General features: G+C 37.6%; 3 protein-coding genes across 4 annotated transcripts; 2 read left to right on the forward strand and 1 right to left on the reverse strand.

Moving 5' to 3' along the window:
• Positions 606-1,665, forward strand: LOC104793037 (keratin-associated protein 5-2-like). The gene is made up of 2 exons (XM_010519313.2): positions 606-787; positions 892-1,665. Exons 1-2 carry the CDS (start codon positions 697-699, stop codon positions 1,482-1,484), a joined length of 684 nt encoding a protein of 227 aa, XP_010517615.1. The 5' UTR covers positions 606-696; the 3' UTR covers positions 1,485-1,665.
• Positions 2,499-4,800, forward strand: LOC104793038 (glycine-rich protein 3-like). Of its 2 annotated transcripts, none has more exons than XM_010519315.2 (3): positions 2,499-2,610; positions 3,634-3,754; positions 3,873-4,800. In XM_010519315.2, exons 2-3 carry the CDS (start codon positions 3,664-3,666, stop codon positions 4,556-4,558), a joined length of 777 nt encoding a protein of 258 aa, XP_010517617.1. In that variant the 5' UTR covers positions 2,499-2,610; positions 3,634-3,663; the 3' UTR covers positions 4,559-4,800. The 2 variants fall into 2 exon arrangements, with proteins under 2 accessions (XP_010517617.1, XP_019082303.1); XM_019226758.1 differs by lacking the exon at positions 2,499-2,610 and having other exon boundaries at positions 3,497-3,754; positions 3,873-4,273; positions 4,403-4,800.
• On the reverse strand, positions 5,352-7,988 carry LOC104793039 (protein STRICTOSIDINE SYNTHASE-LIKE 2-like). The gene is made up of 3 exons (XM_010519316.2): positions 7,602-7,988; positions 6,135-6,389; positions 5,352-6,040 (listed from the first exon to the last, which is right to left on the reverse strand). Exons 1-3 carry the CDS (start codon positions 7,874-7,876, stop codon positions 5,434-5,436), a joined length of 1,137 nt encoding a protein of 378 aa, XP_010517618.1. The 5' UTR covers positions 7,877-7,988; the 3' UTR covers positions 5,352-5,433.

Here is a 16,102-nt window from a genome sequence, read left to right on the forward strand (position 1 = left end):
CTTGATTTGATGCAAATTAACTTGAAGATGCTCTAGTACTCTCTTACAACAACGATATTCTGTTAAAGCTTTAATTAATATCCAAATAAATACTGTGACTACCCTTTTTAAGCAAATTCAAAAGTAACACTACCAAACGTTTTTGTTTTCTGAGCTATATATAATATACGTTGTCCACAAACATACTTAAAGAATCGGAAACGCTTGTAATTTTGTTAAAATACCTGTTTTCCTCTTAATTTCGTTTGACGGCATATTCGATATTGAAATTGACAAAAGAGGTATAGATGTTATCATTGTGAATTTTGAATAGAAACAACATCCACCCTATACTAAAGCTTAACTAGACGCAAAAACTAGAAATTATGAAACATGTCATAGCATCGAAGCTCTAAATAACCTTTATCTATCATATTTTATGAGCCTTCTCGATCATATCATGGTTTCTAGAGATGTTTAATATGATTTACTTTTTACATTATATATAAAGCGTAAAGAAAAAGAAAAAAAAGATCGCCATAAATATGTCATTATCTTCCCTCACTCGACATAATTGACTGGTTTCTTGTCGCCAAGTTTTGCTTCCCAACTATAAATAGATGTGCTATGCTCATACACTCTTCAGTCTTCACTAACAAAATCACATTCCCTCACCAAACCAAACAAGCTAAGTGTCTTGTGTGACGAAAACAAAACATGGGAAACCTCAAGTCTCTCGCCCTCTTAGCTTTGCTCTTTTCTCTCTCCCTTGCTGTTTTTGCGGACACATCCACCGATGCCACACATGGTATATATGTAAAACTCTATATATATAATTTTCCTTTACACTTTCGCATAATTATGATCGAATATCTATATTCTTGGTATATAACCTGTATACCACACGTGCAGCTAAGGATGATGTGAAACCAAGTACTGACGCAACCGATGCCGTAGAGCCGCAACAACGTGGTCGAGGCGGTTGTAGGTACGGATGTTGCGGCAGCTTCGCTTATGGGCGGTGCAGCGCTTGTTGCAGCCAACCTCAGACTGCGGAAGTCGAAGCCGAGGCCAATGACGTTGTTGTAGAGCCTCAGCAAGGCTGGGGTGGAGGCGGTTGTAGGTACGGATGTTGCGGTGGTTGGTGGGCTGGACGGTGCAGATACTGTTGCAGCCGATCCCAAGCCGAAGAAGCCGAGAATGTTGAGGCCAACGTTGTTGAGCCTCAGCAGCGTGGCGGCGGTGGTGGTGGTGGGGGTGGTTTTGGCGGCGGTCGTGGTGGCTGTAGGTATGGATGTTGCGGTGGATGGTGGCGTGGACGGTGCAGATACTGTTGCACCAGTCAAGCTGAGGCCAACGAAGTTGTGGAAACTGTTGAGCCCCAGCAACGCCGTGGATGTAGGTACGGCTGCTGTGGAAGCTATGCATATGGACAGTGCAGTGCTTGTTGTTCCAAGAAGATGGGCACGGAGGGAGAGACGAAGAAGGACGAAGCGAAGCCATAATTTAGCGTGTATCACAAACTCTTTATGTTTGTATGCATGGTTAATTACCAGTACGTACGTATGTCAAAATAAAAGAAATATAGTGCCTAATCCTAAGAAGGTACCTAGAGCTCAATAATAAAAATCGTGGGTTCCTATAATAAGTATTTTGCAGTGTCTTTCTCGTGGATGTTATAAATAATAACAACTGTTTTTAATATCAATCATGGATTATAATATTTTCTTTGCAATCTCCTTTTTTAATTTGTTAAAAGTTTCCTTTAGAATTTTATTTATGATAAAACATGTAGCTAGCTGAATAATAAACCATAGATTAATATTAAATGGTACTATGTAGATTTCTAACAATTAATATATCCTAATATCTAAGAATATAACAACTGCTTCGACTGTTTAACCAAAAAAAACAACAACTGCTTTATATATAAATTCATGATTTAAGGGACATATATATATATATATATATATATATATATATATATCTTTTGATTATATATGAATTATAATGGTGGAAACGCATATTTGCAAGAATAAATTTAAGAATTTGTACATGCCAACGAAAGCAGCATTCACCGATCTAATCTAACCCACCGGCACCTCGATCACTTATAGATCTATCCACCCTCGTAAACTTCTGATATTACGTCTCTACTAGGTACATACCCTCGCTCAACCTCACGAGTCATGACCGTGCCGTTTCCATTGTACTTGGCCCAATACGAATGGACCATGATCCAGTCCGCAGCCAGGCCCAAAGCGGCGCCTCCTAGCCACGCGTTCTACATGGCGAACTTTGTCTGCTTTGAGTGTTATATGTGTTCAAGGCTCTCAAGAATCCGCCAACGTGGACTCCTCTTAATGTTATCGCGAGATTCAGACGTCGTCGTCGACGTGTCGTTGAACTAGTAACGTAGGATCCGACGTGTGGCCGTCTCCATGACGATAAGGTGCAAACGCTAGGGGTTGCTTAGAATAGTCAGATATCCGATATTTAAACTGACAAAATAATGTATTGATGTTAACATTTTAAATAGAAACTCTACCTTGCTAAGTGCTAAAGCTTAACCAGACAAGAAAAAAAACTAAAAATTAGAAAACATTTCATAGCATCAAAGCTTCTATGTAGGTAAGCATCTTTCTAAATCGGTTTTTAGACTCTTCTATTTCATAGCATTTAAAGATGTTTAATACTCTTTCTATTTCAAACTCGTTGTTAATTCAAGGTCTTTTCATCGTATATTAAAATATGTATAACTATATTGATTTATTTGATAGTTTTAATAAACTAGAAAAATAAAAATAAAATTAGAAACATTAATTACAGTATTAAAAGATAAGATGAGAGTAGATACAATATAACCTCTACAAATTAATATTCGGTAAATTAATAACCTCTATAAATTAATAAAATTGTAATTTTGGACACTATTCGATGAAATAATAAATTCATAACTTTTTTAAAAATCCCATGTAAAAATATGGTCTCATTAATATCATAAATTAATAATCAAATAAACTAATATATATATATATATACATATCTAAGAATATCTAGAGAAATATGAATCTATTGCTGTTTGTTTGTTCTTGAATTTGCATTCTTGTTGGAGAGCATCTCTAATTTTTTTGATTGCATCAAAAACTTCTGGTATTGTCTTCTCAAATCGCATCCAAAAATTGTAAAGAGTTCTTGACGCGATAATTGCTTCCTTACGTGTAACTGGTTCTAAAAGTATCGTCATATCTTCTTCAACTTCATCATCACTTTGAAAAATAGTAGCAGCAATTTCTTCTAAACTTTGTATTTCTGATTAAAAGTTCTCTTTATAAATTAATATTTTATTAATTTATCGATAAATTAATAATTATCAATTTATCGATAAATTAAAACTTCTATAAATTAATAAAATTCTCGACCTTATTAATTTATAGAGGTTCTACTGTATAATATATTATTTTTATATTTTTATTAAGCGTATATAGAAGTGATCCCCATAAATCTCTATCGTTATCTTCCCTCACTCGACACAATTGACTGGTTTCTTGTCGTCAAGTTTTGCTGGCCAACTATATATATGGATGTGCTGTGCTCATACATACATTCTTCAGTTCACTAACAAAATCATATTCCCGCAACAAAATCAAACAGGATAACTGTTCTGTGTAACGAAAACAACACATGGGAAACCTCAAGTCTCTCGCTCTCTTGGCTTTGCTTTTCTCTCTCTCCCTCGCTGTTTTTGCGGACACATCCACTGATGCCACACATGGTATATATGTACAAGTCTATATTTATAACTTCTCTCTTTGCACTTTCGATCATATTGATGAAATGATGATCGAATATCTAACTCATGGTGTATATAAACCTGTAAATTACACGTGCAGCTAAGGATGAAGTGAAGCCAAGTACTGAAGCAACCGATGGTGTAGAGCCCCAGCAAGGCTGGGGTGGTGGTGGTTGTAGGTACGGATGTTGCGGTGGCTGGTGGGCTGGACGGTGCAGATACTGTTGCAGCAGTCAAGCTGAGGCCAACGTTAACGAGGTTGTGGAAACTGTTGAACCACAGCAAGGCTGGGGTGGTGGTGGTTGTAGGTACGGATGTTGCGGTGGGTGGTGGCGTGGACGGTGCAGATACTGTTGCAGCAGCCAAGCCGAGGCCAACGTTAACGAGGTTGCGGAAACTGTTGAGCCTCAGCAAGGCTGGGGTGGTGGTGGTTGTAGGTATGGATGTTGCGGTGGGTGGTGGCGTGGACGATGCAGATACTGTTGCAGCAGTCAAGCCGAGGCCAACGTTAACGAGGTTGTGGAAACTGTTGAACCACAGCAAGGCTGGGGTGGTGGTGGTTGTAGGTATGGATGTTGCGGTGGGTGGTGGCGTGGACGGTGCAGATACTGTTGCAGCAGTCAAGCCGAGGCCAAGAAGGTTATGGAAACAGTGGAGCCCCAGCAACGCCGTGGATGTAGGTTATACGGTTGCTGTGGAAGCTTTACAACTGGACGGTGCACTGCTTGTTGTTCCAAGCCGATGGCCACGGAGAAAGTGAAGAAGAAAGAAGAAGCTAAGCCATGATTTGGCGTATAACACAAACCCTCTATGTTTGTATGCATGCAATGCATGGTTAATTACCGGTACGTACGTATGTCAAAATAAAAGAAATATAGTGCTTAATCCTAGGAAGGTACCTAGAGCTCGATCAATAAATAAATAAAAACTGTTGGTTCATATAATACGTATTTTGTTATGTACTCGACTTTTCTCGTGGATGTTATAAATAATAACAACCGTTTTAATATCAATCATGCATTATAATACTTTCTTTACAAATTTAATTATGATCAACAAGCTAGCTATCTCAATAAAGAAACCATCGTACATTTAATCACGGCGGTCCAATAATATTGGTGGTCCAAAGCAAGAAAAAATGTAGCTTTTTCTTACATTTAAAAAAAAAGTAAAAACTAAAATCTTTTCACAAAAATAAAGTCAAACATATAATAACTATATATAAATAACAAAAAGATAAAAAAAGTTGTTGTGACTCATATTTATAGTATATTTATGATGTGGACTTTAAATATTTTGGTTTAAAGTCCATTAGATAAACAAAAATGTGGCCTTAAAATCACCAAAAAAATGTGGCTCTAACCTTGGCTTAACCCGCATGTTCTATGGGCCGGGTCTGCATTTAATCATGATCAACAAGCTAGCTATCACAATTTTAATCATGCATTATAATAATTTCTATATAATACAAGCTAGCTATCTCAATAAAGAAACCATAGACTTATACTTGGTACGTAGACTTATATGTAATCCTAAAATTTAAGCACAATAACAACTGCTTCTACAATCAAATCATGAATTAAAGGACATAAATCTTTTGATTATGGATGAATTATAAATTTGTAATTTATAATGATGGAAACGCATAGTATTTGCATTAGTCAAATTTTATACATGCCAGCGAAAGGAGTATTCACCGATCCAACCCAAAGCGTTCCATCTCTTTCCTCCACCTCACTTATAGATATCCACTTATTCCCATTTTTACCCTCGAAAACTTCTGATATTACTACGCCACTACTACCCTCGCTCAACCTCACGGCCATGCCGTTCCCTTTGTACTTGGCCCAATACGAATGGACCTTCATCCAGTCCACAGGTAAGCCCAAAGCGGCGCGTCCTAGCCATGCGTTCGACATTGCGAACTCTGTCAGCTTTGAATGTTTCGTGTTCAAACCTACCCAGAATCCGCCACGTGGACTCCTCTTAATGTTGTCGGGAAACCCAGGGAGCCTCTCCGCGAAAACCTCGTAGCTATCGCGAGATTCAGGCGTCCTCGTCGTCGTCGTCGTCGTCTCGTTGAGCCAGTACCGTAGGATCCGACATGTGGCGGTCTCAACGACGAGAAGGTAATCACCGTTTTGGCTTAAAACGACGCCGTTTGCAAACGCTAGGTTGCTTAGAAGAGTGGTCACTTGTTTCGTGTTTGGGTCGTACTTCATTAGTCTACCGGTTCTGTCTCCACTCATCATCACCCCTATATAATTCCTGATTATCAACAATAATTAGCTCTAAATTCTAATACATCATAGTATCATACCAAATGATAATGATTTTAAGATTAAAACTTTACGTTCTTTACCTCCGTTGATAAACCGAACTGCTGTCGGTAAAGTAGACAATTCCGGTACGTGGATCGATATCCAAACCGTTGGTAAACCGAAGGGGCTCATCCAGCTCACGAGTGGCTACACCTCCTTCTGGGCCAACTTTAAGAAGGCCCATATAAGCATCAGCTATATATAGGTCACCAGTGGATTCGTCAAAGGAAAGGCCCAATGGTCGTCCGCACACGTGCTCTGTTCGTTGGTGCTCGTGCGATCCCTCACAACCTTCTCTGCATCGAACAAATCTTAAAACATAAATTGCCAATGAAGTGTAATCCTCTTCCTTCATCACAATTATTTGTTCTTCAGAACTACTAATTATGCTATTAACATACTAAACCCCTGTGGTTAATGACAGCTTTATTCGCCCTCTCTCAGTTCCATTGCTATAGAGTTTTTTNTTTTTTTTTTTTTTTTTTTTTTTTTTTTTTTTTTTTTTTTTTTTAAATCTGTTGCTTCTCAGTTTCAATGTAATTTTTCGAACAAAATTTCTGATTTATCTTATACTACGAGTCTAATAATCTTTAAACGTAAGTCACATCACCATATAAATTAGTGGTATGGTACATGTTAATATATTTTACATATTTCAATCTATCTATGTGAAAATGTGTCAGATCATTTGTATCTACTATCTACTAGCAAACTTGGACCACTAGAATTAGTCATTACATTACACATTTCCTAACCAAAGTAAAAAAAGGGTGGTCGTTTACTCATTACTAAAGAGACTCCTAGTAAATAAAGATGATGCATTATATTTTATCACTCATTCTTTAGCTATCAGCATTTAATTTAGATTTCTTGAAAAGAAAAAAGAAAAAAAACTACAACGTTTCACAATACGCGTGTGAGGAACATCATGGAAGATAAGTATATTCATAGAATATAAAACTAAAAAGCAATTAAGTTAGTAAGTTACATATATATATTTACAGTACATGCACATGCAATTGCGTTTTAGAATCCCCAAGAATGGGAACTTCACATGCATGCCCAAATAACAAGATTGTGAGTTAGAAAGTTTATATCTGCAAATTATAATCAACCAAGTTGACCACGTGAAAAAAAGTTGAAGTACATAAGCAGAAACAAAAGAAGTACCATTTATTCATTGGTCGGGAATGATAACTAACTGTAATAAATCAAAAAATTGAATTAAACTACCAAATGTATTCCTTCGTTGTTAAAAATGCAAAGGAGGTACGCAATCTTATCATTATTATTGTTTGATACACAAAGGAAGTAATTTTGTTATTCTGATTTTTTTTTTCTTTTTTGTCACAATGTCATTCTGATAATCAAGTCAATAATTTCGATGGGACATACGAAGTTGGTGGATACAATTGAAGGACTTAAAACCACAAAAAAAAAAAAAGACACGAGAAAAACAATTGTCCTCAAAAAATGTAAAGAAAAAAAAAGAAGAAGAGGGTGCGTACCTTGTAGAGGTGGTAACGGCGAAATCAATCCAACGGCTATCATTAGCTAGCCACTTAACAATTCGACCGTCAGACAAACCGGTGTAAGGACCGTCGCCGGAGATATCGAAAACAAAACTCTCCGGTCCCGAAGCTCCGGTGGTCGGAATCAGACGGAAATCAGGTAAATGGACAGACATCATAGATTCTCCATCTTTTGGTCTATCGCCGGAAAAATCGGTGAGGTTAAAGAGAAGGACGACCGATATCGCCACCACCATGAGGAGTTTCATCATCTTTGTCTTTGTTTTGTGTCTTTGTTGTGTGGTAAGAGTTATTATTATGGTTATATATAGAGTGTCAGAAATAATAAATAAATTTCTTATACATGTCGAATTCGTGTAAATGAAAACTCTTTGGTATTTTATTTATTTTTTCTTTTCTTTTGGGATTCTTGGCATTTGTGGATCCGTTATTCTTTTTTTTCTTTCTTATTTTATGTATATCTTTCTATTTTAAAAAATTTCATTCTTAATTAGTTGGCCCAAAAGAATAAAAGAAAAAGATTACCTTCTCAATATGACTCTAATTGGGTGAAATGAATAATTTTATTTGGCCTATTTTACATGTAAATTGTATGATTGCTTGGAAATGCCGAAAATTGAGGGGCCACAAATCCTTCATTGTTTTAGGACCATCTTTTTTCTTCACTCTGTTTTTTCATTCAATTTTATAAGTTTAGGTCAAGTGTAATTGTTATTCAACCAAATAAGTTATGGAAAATAAATTTTCCTTTCCAGAGGAAATTAAATGATGAGGATTGAGAGACGTCACCATTTATAAAATTAAAAACCAAGTAATAAAAATACCTCGAGATAATAAATAAATGATCTTGTTTGACTTGTGATAGTAATGTAATGTATTAATGAAACATACATTTAGCTTGTAGCAAAAAAGAAAATAAAAGTTTTTGTTTGAATATACTATAATGTATATGTATAAATGAAACACAGATTTTAACCATAAAAAAATAAAATAATAACAGACAAAAGAAGTTGGAGGAAGTGAATTGACATGAGAAGGGGCAGTGGGCACAAGAAGCAACGGCATGAGTCCCACTCGGCAACCTATTCGTTGTGTTGCCTTCTGACCATTTTTGTTTTTATTTATATTTTTTTGTTATTTGCTATCCAATTCAAATCCCCTCCAACTCCAAACAAACAACTCCAAAAGTATCAGAACCAATTAAAGGAAGAAATCGAAAAAGTGATGTGACCTCCTTGTTTACAAATATCCCAATCTAATCTTGCCTGTCATGCTTAGTCGACTGCGCAGGCCGGTCCGTAGACTCACCAATTCCGGATTTCTTGTGAAGTTTCTTAAATTCAAATGAGAAAAAAGAAACCTATATCTTGGGGTTTGAAGAAACTTAGACTACTTTTACAAGAAAAAAGAAACCAGTATTTCAGTAAATTATAAGATTTAAAAGTTTAGAGTCATTTAAAAATTAAAATGCATATCTAACTGGATACAACAAATACTTTAAGTTTAAACCTTATTAAATATCATCAATCCACACACACAGAAGAAAGTGTTAATGTAAATGTAACGTAAAGACCCACTAATTAAAGCACAAAATGATAAACTTTAATAATGTCACCGTTTAAATCACTGACGGTCGAGAACCCTAACCAGAGCCTACCATCTCTTTATTGAGCCTCACTTATAAACTTTATATTCTTCCTTTCACTATCCTCAAGAATCTCCATAAACTCTCCGGTATTGCCGAAAAGTTTCACGCGTGAAACAGCCCCATCTTCAACGTCTTAATGAAGAATTTTCCAATCGATGAGGTGGATCATGGATAACCTAGAAAATGGAGTTTTCTTGGCATGCAAGGTAACGGAGAAATCCCCTGTCTCGATCCTTCCAAGTAAAGTTAATAGCGTTGCCAGGGAGCTTCGCGAATATGTCATGGGTCCCGGCTTTTCGTCCCTAGGCTCAATACCGATGCACAACTTGTTGGGACCTCAAATGAAAGCACGAACGAACCATCTTTGCTTAAGGCAGAGACCATTAGGGAAATGAAGACGGTTCAGAATATTCCCACATTATGATTTTTCATTTTACATTAAAAAATTCTGTCTAGTTTAGATGTTAATCTTACGTTACATACAATTGTATATTGAGATACGTACTAAAAATGGATTCTCTTTTAATAAATTGAAATTGTAAACACAATCTTTAGTATAGTTTTTAGCACGTTTTCAAAATTGTAATAACCACACTCATTAGGAGAATTTTGTTTGTGTTTGCGGTTTGCAATATGTAGAAGTATTTTTGGAAAACCAAAGGTGAAGAGACAAAATACCAAAAGTGGTAGGTATATCGCTATTATCATTGAAGTAGATAGCAACCTCTTCTTCGTCTATATCCATTTGGTTGGCAAACATAACTTTCTGACCTTCGACATCGTCGTTCATGTCCTTCTCGGCCAATCCTCCTTTAGGCCCTACCTAACCTTCATTATCCCAAAGTAACTGCCGCGAAATACAAACCTCCTCATTTCTTTTCGAAGCTAAGTCCGAATGGCCTCCCACATGTAGGTTTTACCTTATGGCTCGAACCTCGAACAGTTCTCGCTCTTCATATATTTATAAACAAAATTGAAATATATAGCTAAATAATTGTGTTGCGTATATACATTTACACTCTATAACCAACGTTATTGATCCAAGTGTTTAAATTTTCCTAAAAAATTACTATGTTTGCTGCGATATGAATATATAATATCGGTTACGTAAGCAAATTGATATAATGATATTGGTCTGCTTTCTGTTAATGGTGCATGACTTCATAATGGAAACGCTCAACAAGCATTTAAAAATTGAGAGAATCTCTTTTATTTATTTTTTTAATTTTTTTTTCCTATATTGTGAGAAAATCACTTTGTGAAAAGTAAGAAATTCATCTCACTTTGGAAAATAGAAAGCAGGAGTTCCATTTTATTTTGTGAAACGGTTTTTTCATTTATAAATGCGTATACATTATTTTTACTTTATGACTTGTGTCTCTCTGTCTTATGTTTCTTTGTAGAATTATTCTGTTTTGAGGTGGAAAGAAAAAAGAGCTAGTCTGCTTCACGATTTGTAAGGCACTTTACAATTTGTCGTGGTAAGAATCTGCATTATCACATTTAGGAAGTATTTGTTTTCTTACCGGTTAAAACAACCATTAGAAAGTTGTTTAGTCTTGAAAACCTATTTGATTTGCAACCCACAAGATTGTAATTAAGTTGAGACAAGTATTTAACCGCATCTCATGTTTGACTCACTAATGCATCAAACTCTTCACACATAGCTTGCCTCTAATCCTTCGAATTCGGATTCGCTCGAAAAACTATCATTGGTTCGCTAAAGGAAGATTCGGAGAAGGAGGCAGCAAGTGTGAGCTCCGCTTAAAGATTATATGTTTGACTCTTGTTTGCATTGGTTGGTGTCGGTGGGATTTTGTGGCTCGTGTCGGGTATACTGTAGTTGCAGTTTCAACATACGTATAAAGTTTCTAAGAGTAGAAGTTTCGAAGATTAAAATAGTTTAGAATCCCTTGATTTGCTGTTTAATCAATTAACACAAAAAAAGAAAATAGGAGATGAGGCCAAATCACTTTATATGTGAAGTCCAAATTTAGCCCAATAACATGTCAAGATCGGCCCAATAATCACTCCAAATATCCTCTATTTTGTTAATGCTGTTGTATCGTTGTTTGAGAGTTCCAGACATCAAGGAATTTATTGTTCTAGATTTTTATGGATATTTACACATAATTGCTATTGAATGATAAAGGAATATTCATTTTCAATTAATTAAAAAAATCAAACATATTAATTTTAAAATATATTTAAATAACTTTTATAACATATTTAATTATTACAATATTAATTGATCTAAAACATTTTTAAAACCCGAATTTGTTCACCTATTAAAAAAACTGATTACTACTCACATATTTAAAATTTCCAAAATAAGATTATCACAACAATCATTATTATAGGCAATTGACTAATTTAATATCATTGGTATAATATTTCACGGGTGAAACATATTCTTATACACAAAAAAATTAAACAAAATAAAAAATCTTGCATAGAATGAAGAAAGAGCGGCTTATATATTTAGTTGATACATAATTGTTTAATCTAAATATAATCTCAGGGGTTATATATTTGATATTTACCCAAACAAATTTTAGATCTTCGATAATAACTTTATTCATAACATTAATTTTATCTTCATAGATTTATCCCACATTATGTGCGGGTTGTTACCAAGTATTTATTACCATATCTTACCCCCTATTTTTCAACGATTATTAGTATTTTATTGACAAAAAATAAATAAAAAAATTTAAGTAATTATTTTGTAAACCGTCGTTAGTCGTTTACTTAGCATTATTTTTAGCAAAGTTAAAACTAACAATCATTCGAAAACCTCGTGAATATTATTTACTTTACAATATATATTTCCTGATATAAAGCTACATAAATTGTCGTCACATATTGTGACAGCGTCGTGGAAATTGGATAGTTCGGCATGATTTATATTACAGCTCTGCTCCTTAGTCCTTAAAAGAGATTTGGTACGAGAGAACCTTTTCCGATGACCAAGAAGCGCCGTTCTCCGGCAAAACTTCCTCCCAAACTTCCCCCAAAACCACCGCCCCCCAAATCAACCTCTCTTCCGCCCCCCCTCTTCCCCTCACCCAACTTTGTCGGCTGCTCCAGCAACCCAAGCTCTGAAAGAGACGACCAGCTCCCCTCCTGCTCCGGCTAGCTCAGCCCCTGCTACGGCTGCCTCTACTCTTCGAAAGGCTGTGTCTCAAGCAGGCGAGACCCCTTCCTCGGGAACCACACCAGGGAATCTCAAAGCCACCGCTAAGGATTCATCTGTCTCAGATCTGGGTTCCAAAACCCAAATCTTGGACTCGGTTACATCTTCTTCGAGAGACTCGGCTTAGGCACCTCCTAAACCCTTGTGGGTTGACTTGCTCAAGAGCTCCTCAGGGACAATGACAAGGAAAGGAGAAGTCTTTACTCTTGAAAATGGAGAACTTTGTGTTCAAATCCCTGACGAGGTCATCACTCGTAACAGCAAGCGGTGGGAATCGTTCATCATTGGCCAATTTCACGGCAACCTTCCTTCACCTGGAGCTCTCCACGCTATCTTCAACGGCATCTGGAGCAACAGCCTGAGGGATATCACCATTTCTCGTCTAGGGACAAGAACTGTTCTCATTCGCATTCCAAATTCCAACACCAAGCAGAGGGTTTTGGGTCAGGGAATGTGGCATATCGAAGGCCAAACCATGTTCGTTGCGCCTTGGGAACCCGGTTTGACTCCCTCCATTCCAGAGCTTACTGAAGTCCCTGTGTGGCTTGAATTTAGAGGCGTCCCACCTCATTTCTACTCGGAAGAGGGTTTCGAGCACGTTGCGGGTATATTAGGCCATCCAATCAAGTGTCATCCTTCTATCCTGGATATGTCAAACCTAGAGGTAGGAAAGGTTTTGACCATCATTAACCCTCTAATTTCTCTGCCAGAGGCGGTTAATGTTCAGTTTCGCTCTGGTGAGATTCATCGAGTAACGGTTTCATGCCCATGGCTGCCTCCAATTTGTGGTCATTGCGAAGAGCTTGGTCACAGTATCAAGAGATGCCCCACTGCTCCTATCACTTGTATCCCTTGTAGTTCTACAGCTCATTCTGCTGAATCCTGCCCCAAGGCCAAAAAAGGACCCGCTAAGGACCAGGGAACTCAGAAATCCACTAAGAAGGCTAAGGGAATGAACCACACTGCGGCTGGCAAGTCTGTTTGGATTGAAAAGCGGCCACAATCAGAGACAGGGAACTCAGATGACCAGCATAAGATGAAGAAGAAGAAGAAGAAACACCATAAACACCTTGTCTTGAATCTAGAACACATCTCTCAATCTGAGAAGGGACTTATTAAAGCTTCTACTTCTAAGAGTATTGTTTCTTCGAGAAGGGAGAACAACCAGAACAAACAATACTCTTCCTCATCTGATTCCGATTACTCCTATGAAGCAAGCGCTCAGCCCTCTTCTGACAGTAGCTTAAGTGAAGCAGAACAGAGTGAGGATGATGACATTCAGTTCACTAAGGTCTTATCTAAGAAAGAACGGAGGAACCTCAAGGATTCTACGGGGAAGAATCCAAAGTCTACAAATCATTAATTATGATAGACAGCTTTTGTTGGAACGTTAGAGGATTTAATCACTCATGAAGCGTAGGAGCCTCAAGAAGTGGATAAGGCATAATAGGCCTATTTTTGGTAGTTTTATCGAGACTCGAGTTAAGTTGCGCAAGTCTCAGAAATATATAAAGTCAACCTTTCCAGGATGGAATTTTGAAGGGAACTATGAATTTGCATACCTTGGGAGAATTTGGGTACTATGGGATCTGTCAGTGCTGTTATCTATTCATTCCAAGTCAAGTCAGATGATCACCTGCATTGTAAAGCTGCCTTCTATCCCAAAAGAGGTGGTTTTCTCTTTTATCTATGCTGTGAACTGCAAGTATGGACGACAAGATCTTTGGGCAGAGATTGAGGCTTTAGCGCATGACCCAATTATTAACTCCAAAACCTGGGTTCTGATGGGAGATTTCAACCAAACCCTCCACCCTTCAGAGAGCTCTTCTGGAAGTACAAGGATATCTAAAGGGATGGCTCAGCTCAGGCAGTGCCTTCTCAACGCAAATCTCTCAAACCTTTCCTTTAGAGGTAATGATCTTACATGGTGGAACAAGCGAGAAGTGAACCCCATTGCTAAAAAACTGGATCGCATTCTCGTTAATAATATTTGGAAGCTTCTTTTTCCGCTATCCTATGGTCACTTCGGTGATCCAGATTTCTCAGATCATTGTCCCGGGAGCTTGGCGTTTGGTAATTCTACACCCTCTAAAAAGCCCTTCATGATCTCACACTTTCTGCTGCAACATCCAGAGTTTTTGCCTCGGGTCACTGAGTTTTGGCACTCGACCAACATCAGGGGAACAAAAATGTTTTCTTTCTCAAAGAAGCTTAAGCTCCTCAAGAGGGTCATCAAGGATTTAAATAAGGAGCACTTCTCGGATCTGGAAAATAGAGTAAAAGAAGCACATTCGTTCCTTACAGATTGTCAGAACAGACTTCTCGCCAATCCCTCAACTTTGCTTGCATTAGAGGAAAAAACAGCACACAGAAAGTGGCAGATTCTTGCCGAGGCTGAAGAAAAATTCTTGCACCAGAAATCAAGAGTAGAATGGGTAGAGAGTGGCGACTCAAATACAGCTTATTTTCACAGAATGGTGAACACTAGAAGAGGAATCAACCAGATTCACTACCTTCAAGATGACTCAGGGCATAAGATTGAGGAGCCAGCTGATGTTAAAAATCATTGTGTTAACTACTACATGGACCTGTTAGGTGGAGACTCACCAGCACTTCCAGAGGAGGATAAGAACTTAATCTGTTCCCTGTTTCCCTTTAAGTGTGACGCTGCAACCAAATCAGTACTACTAGCAAAGGTCTCAGATGTTGATATCAAAAGAGAAGTTTTCTCTCTCCCTAGAAACAAATCTCCTGGACCAGACGGCTTCACAGGCGAGTTTCTAAAGTGCACTTGGGATATTCTTGGGAATGATCTCATCAGAGCTGTTAAAGAGTTCTTCCTTTCAGGGCAAATTCTGAAGCAATGGAATGCAACTGCCACTACTCTTATACCAAAGAGGGTCAGAGCTGATAGAATTAGAGACTTTCGGCCCATTTCATGTTGCAATGTGATCTACAAAATTGTATCAAAGATTCTGGCCAGAAGACTTCAAGCGCTTTTACCAATGATGATAAGCAATACCCAATCTGCATTTGTTAAAGGAAGGCTTCTGGTGGAAAATGTTCTGTTAGCAACGGAGATAGTTCAGGGGTTTAACAGGGAGTCAGTATCTCTTAGAGGGCTTTTAAAAGTGGATCTTAGGAAAGCTTTCGACTCAATGAACTGGGATTTTGTCCTATTGGTGCTTGAGGCTGCAGATTTCCCTCCGGTTTTCACCAACTGGATTCGGCAATGTCTAACTTCAACTTCCTTCTCCATTAAAGTTAATGGTGAACTTTGTGGTTACTTTAAAGGCAAAAGAGGACTCAGGCAAGGAGACCCTCTATCTCCCCCTCTGTTTGTGATGGCCATGGAAGTATTCTCAAACCTTCTTGCCTCTAAATTTGACCAAGGAAGAATCGGCTTTCACCCTTTGGGAAGACAGCCTCAGGTTTCTCATCTAGCCTTTGCGGATGACATGATGCTTTTCTTTGATGGGTCCTCCTCATCTCTGTAGGAAATTACTGAAACTCTGGACTCTTTCCAGCGCCTTTCAGGTTTGAGAATGAACAAAAATAAAACTGAGTTGTTCCTTGCTGGCTTATCTCCACAGGATTTAGTTTCCATGCATTCCTTTGGCTTCCAATCTGGCT

The sequence above is a fragment of the Camelina sativa genome, chromosome 6, assembly GCF_000633955.1.
Source record: "Camelina sativa cultivar DH55 chromosome 6, Cs, whole genome shotgun sequence".
Taxonomy (NCBI): domain Eukaryota; kingdom Viridiplantae; phylum Streptophyta; class Magnoliopsida; order Brassicales; family Brassicaceae; genus Camelina; species Camelina sativa.

Coding starts and splice junctions, on each gene's coding strand:
- LOC104793038 (XM_010519315.2), top strand. CDS start 3,664: ATGGGAAACCTCAAGTCTCTCGCTCTCTTGGCTTTGCTTTTCTCTCTC. Junction 3,755..3,872: donor ATCCACTGATGCCACACATG/GTATATATGTAC, acceptor TTACACGTGCAG/CTAAGGATGAAGTGAAGCCA.
- LOC104793037 (XM_010519313.2), top strand. CDS start 697: ATGGGAAACCTCAAGTCTCTCGCCCTCTTAGCTTTGCTCTTTTCTCTC. Junction 788..891: donor ATCCACCGATGCCACACATG/GTATATATGTAA, acceptor CCACACGTGCAG/CTAAGGATGATGTGAAACCA.
- LOC104793039 (XM_010519316.2), bottom strand. CDS start 7,876: ATGATGAAACTCCTCATGGTGGTGGCGATATCGGTCGTCCTTCTCTTT. Junction 6,390..7,601: donor GCCGTTACCACCTCTACAAG/GTACGCACCCTC, acceptor TGTTCGATGCAG/AGAAGGTTGTGAGGGATCGC. Junction 6,041..6,134: donor AGTTCGGTTTATCAACGGAG/GTAAAGAACGTA, acceptor GTTGATAATCAG/GAATTATATAGGGGTGATGA.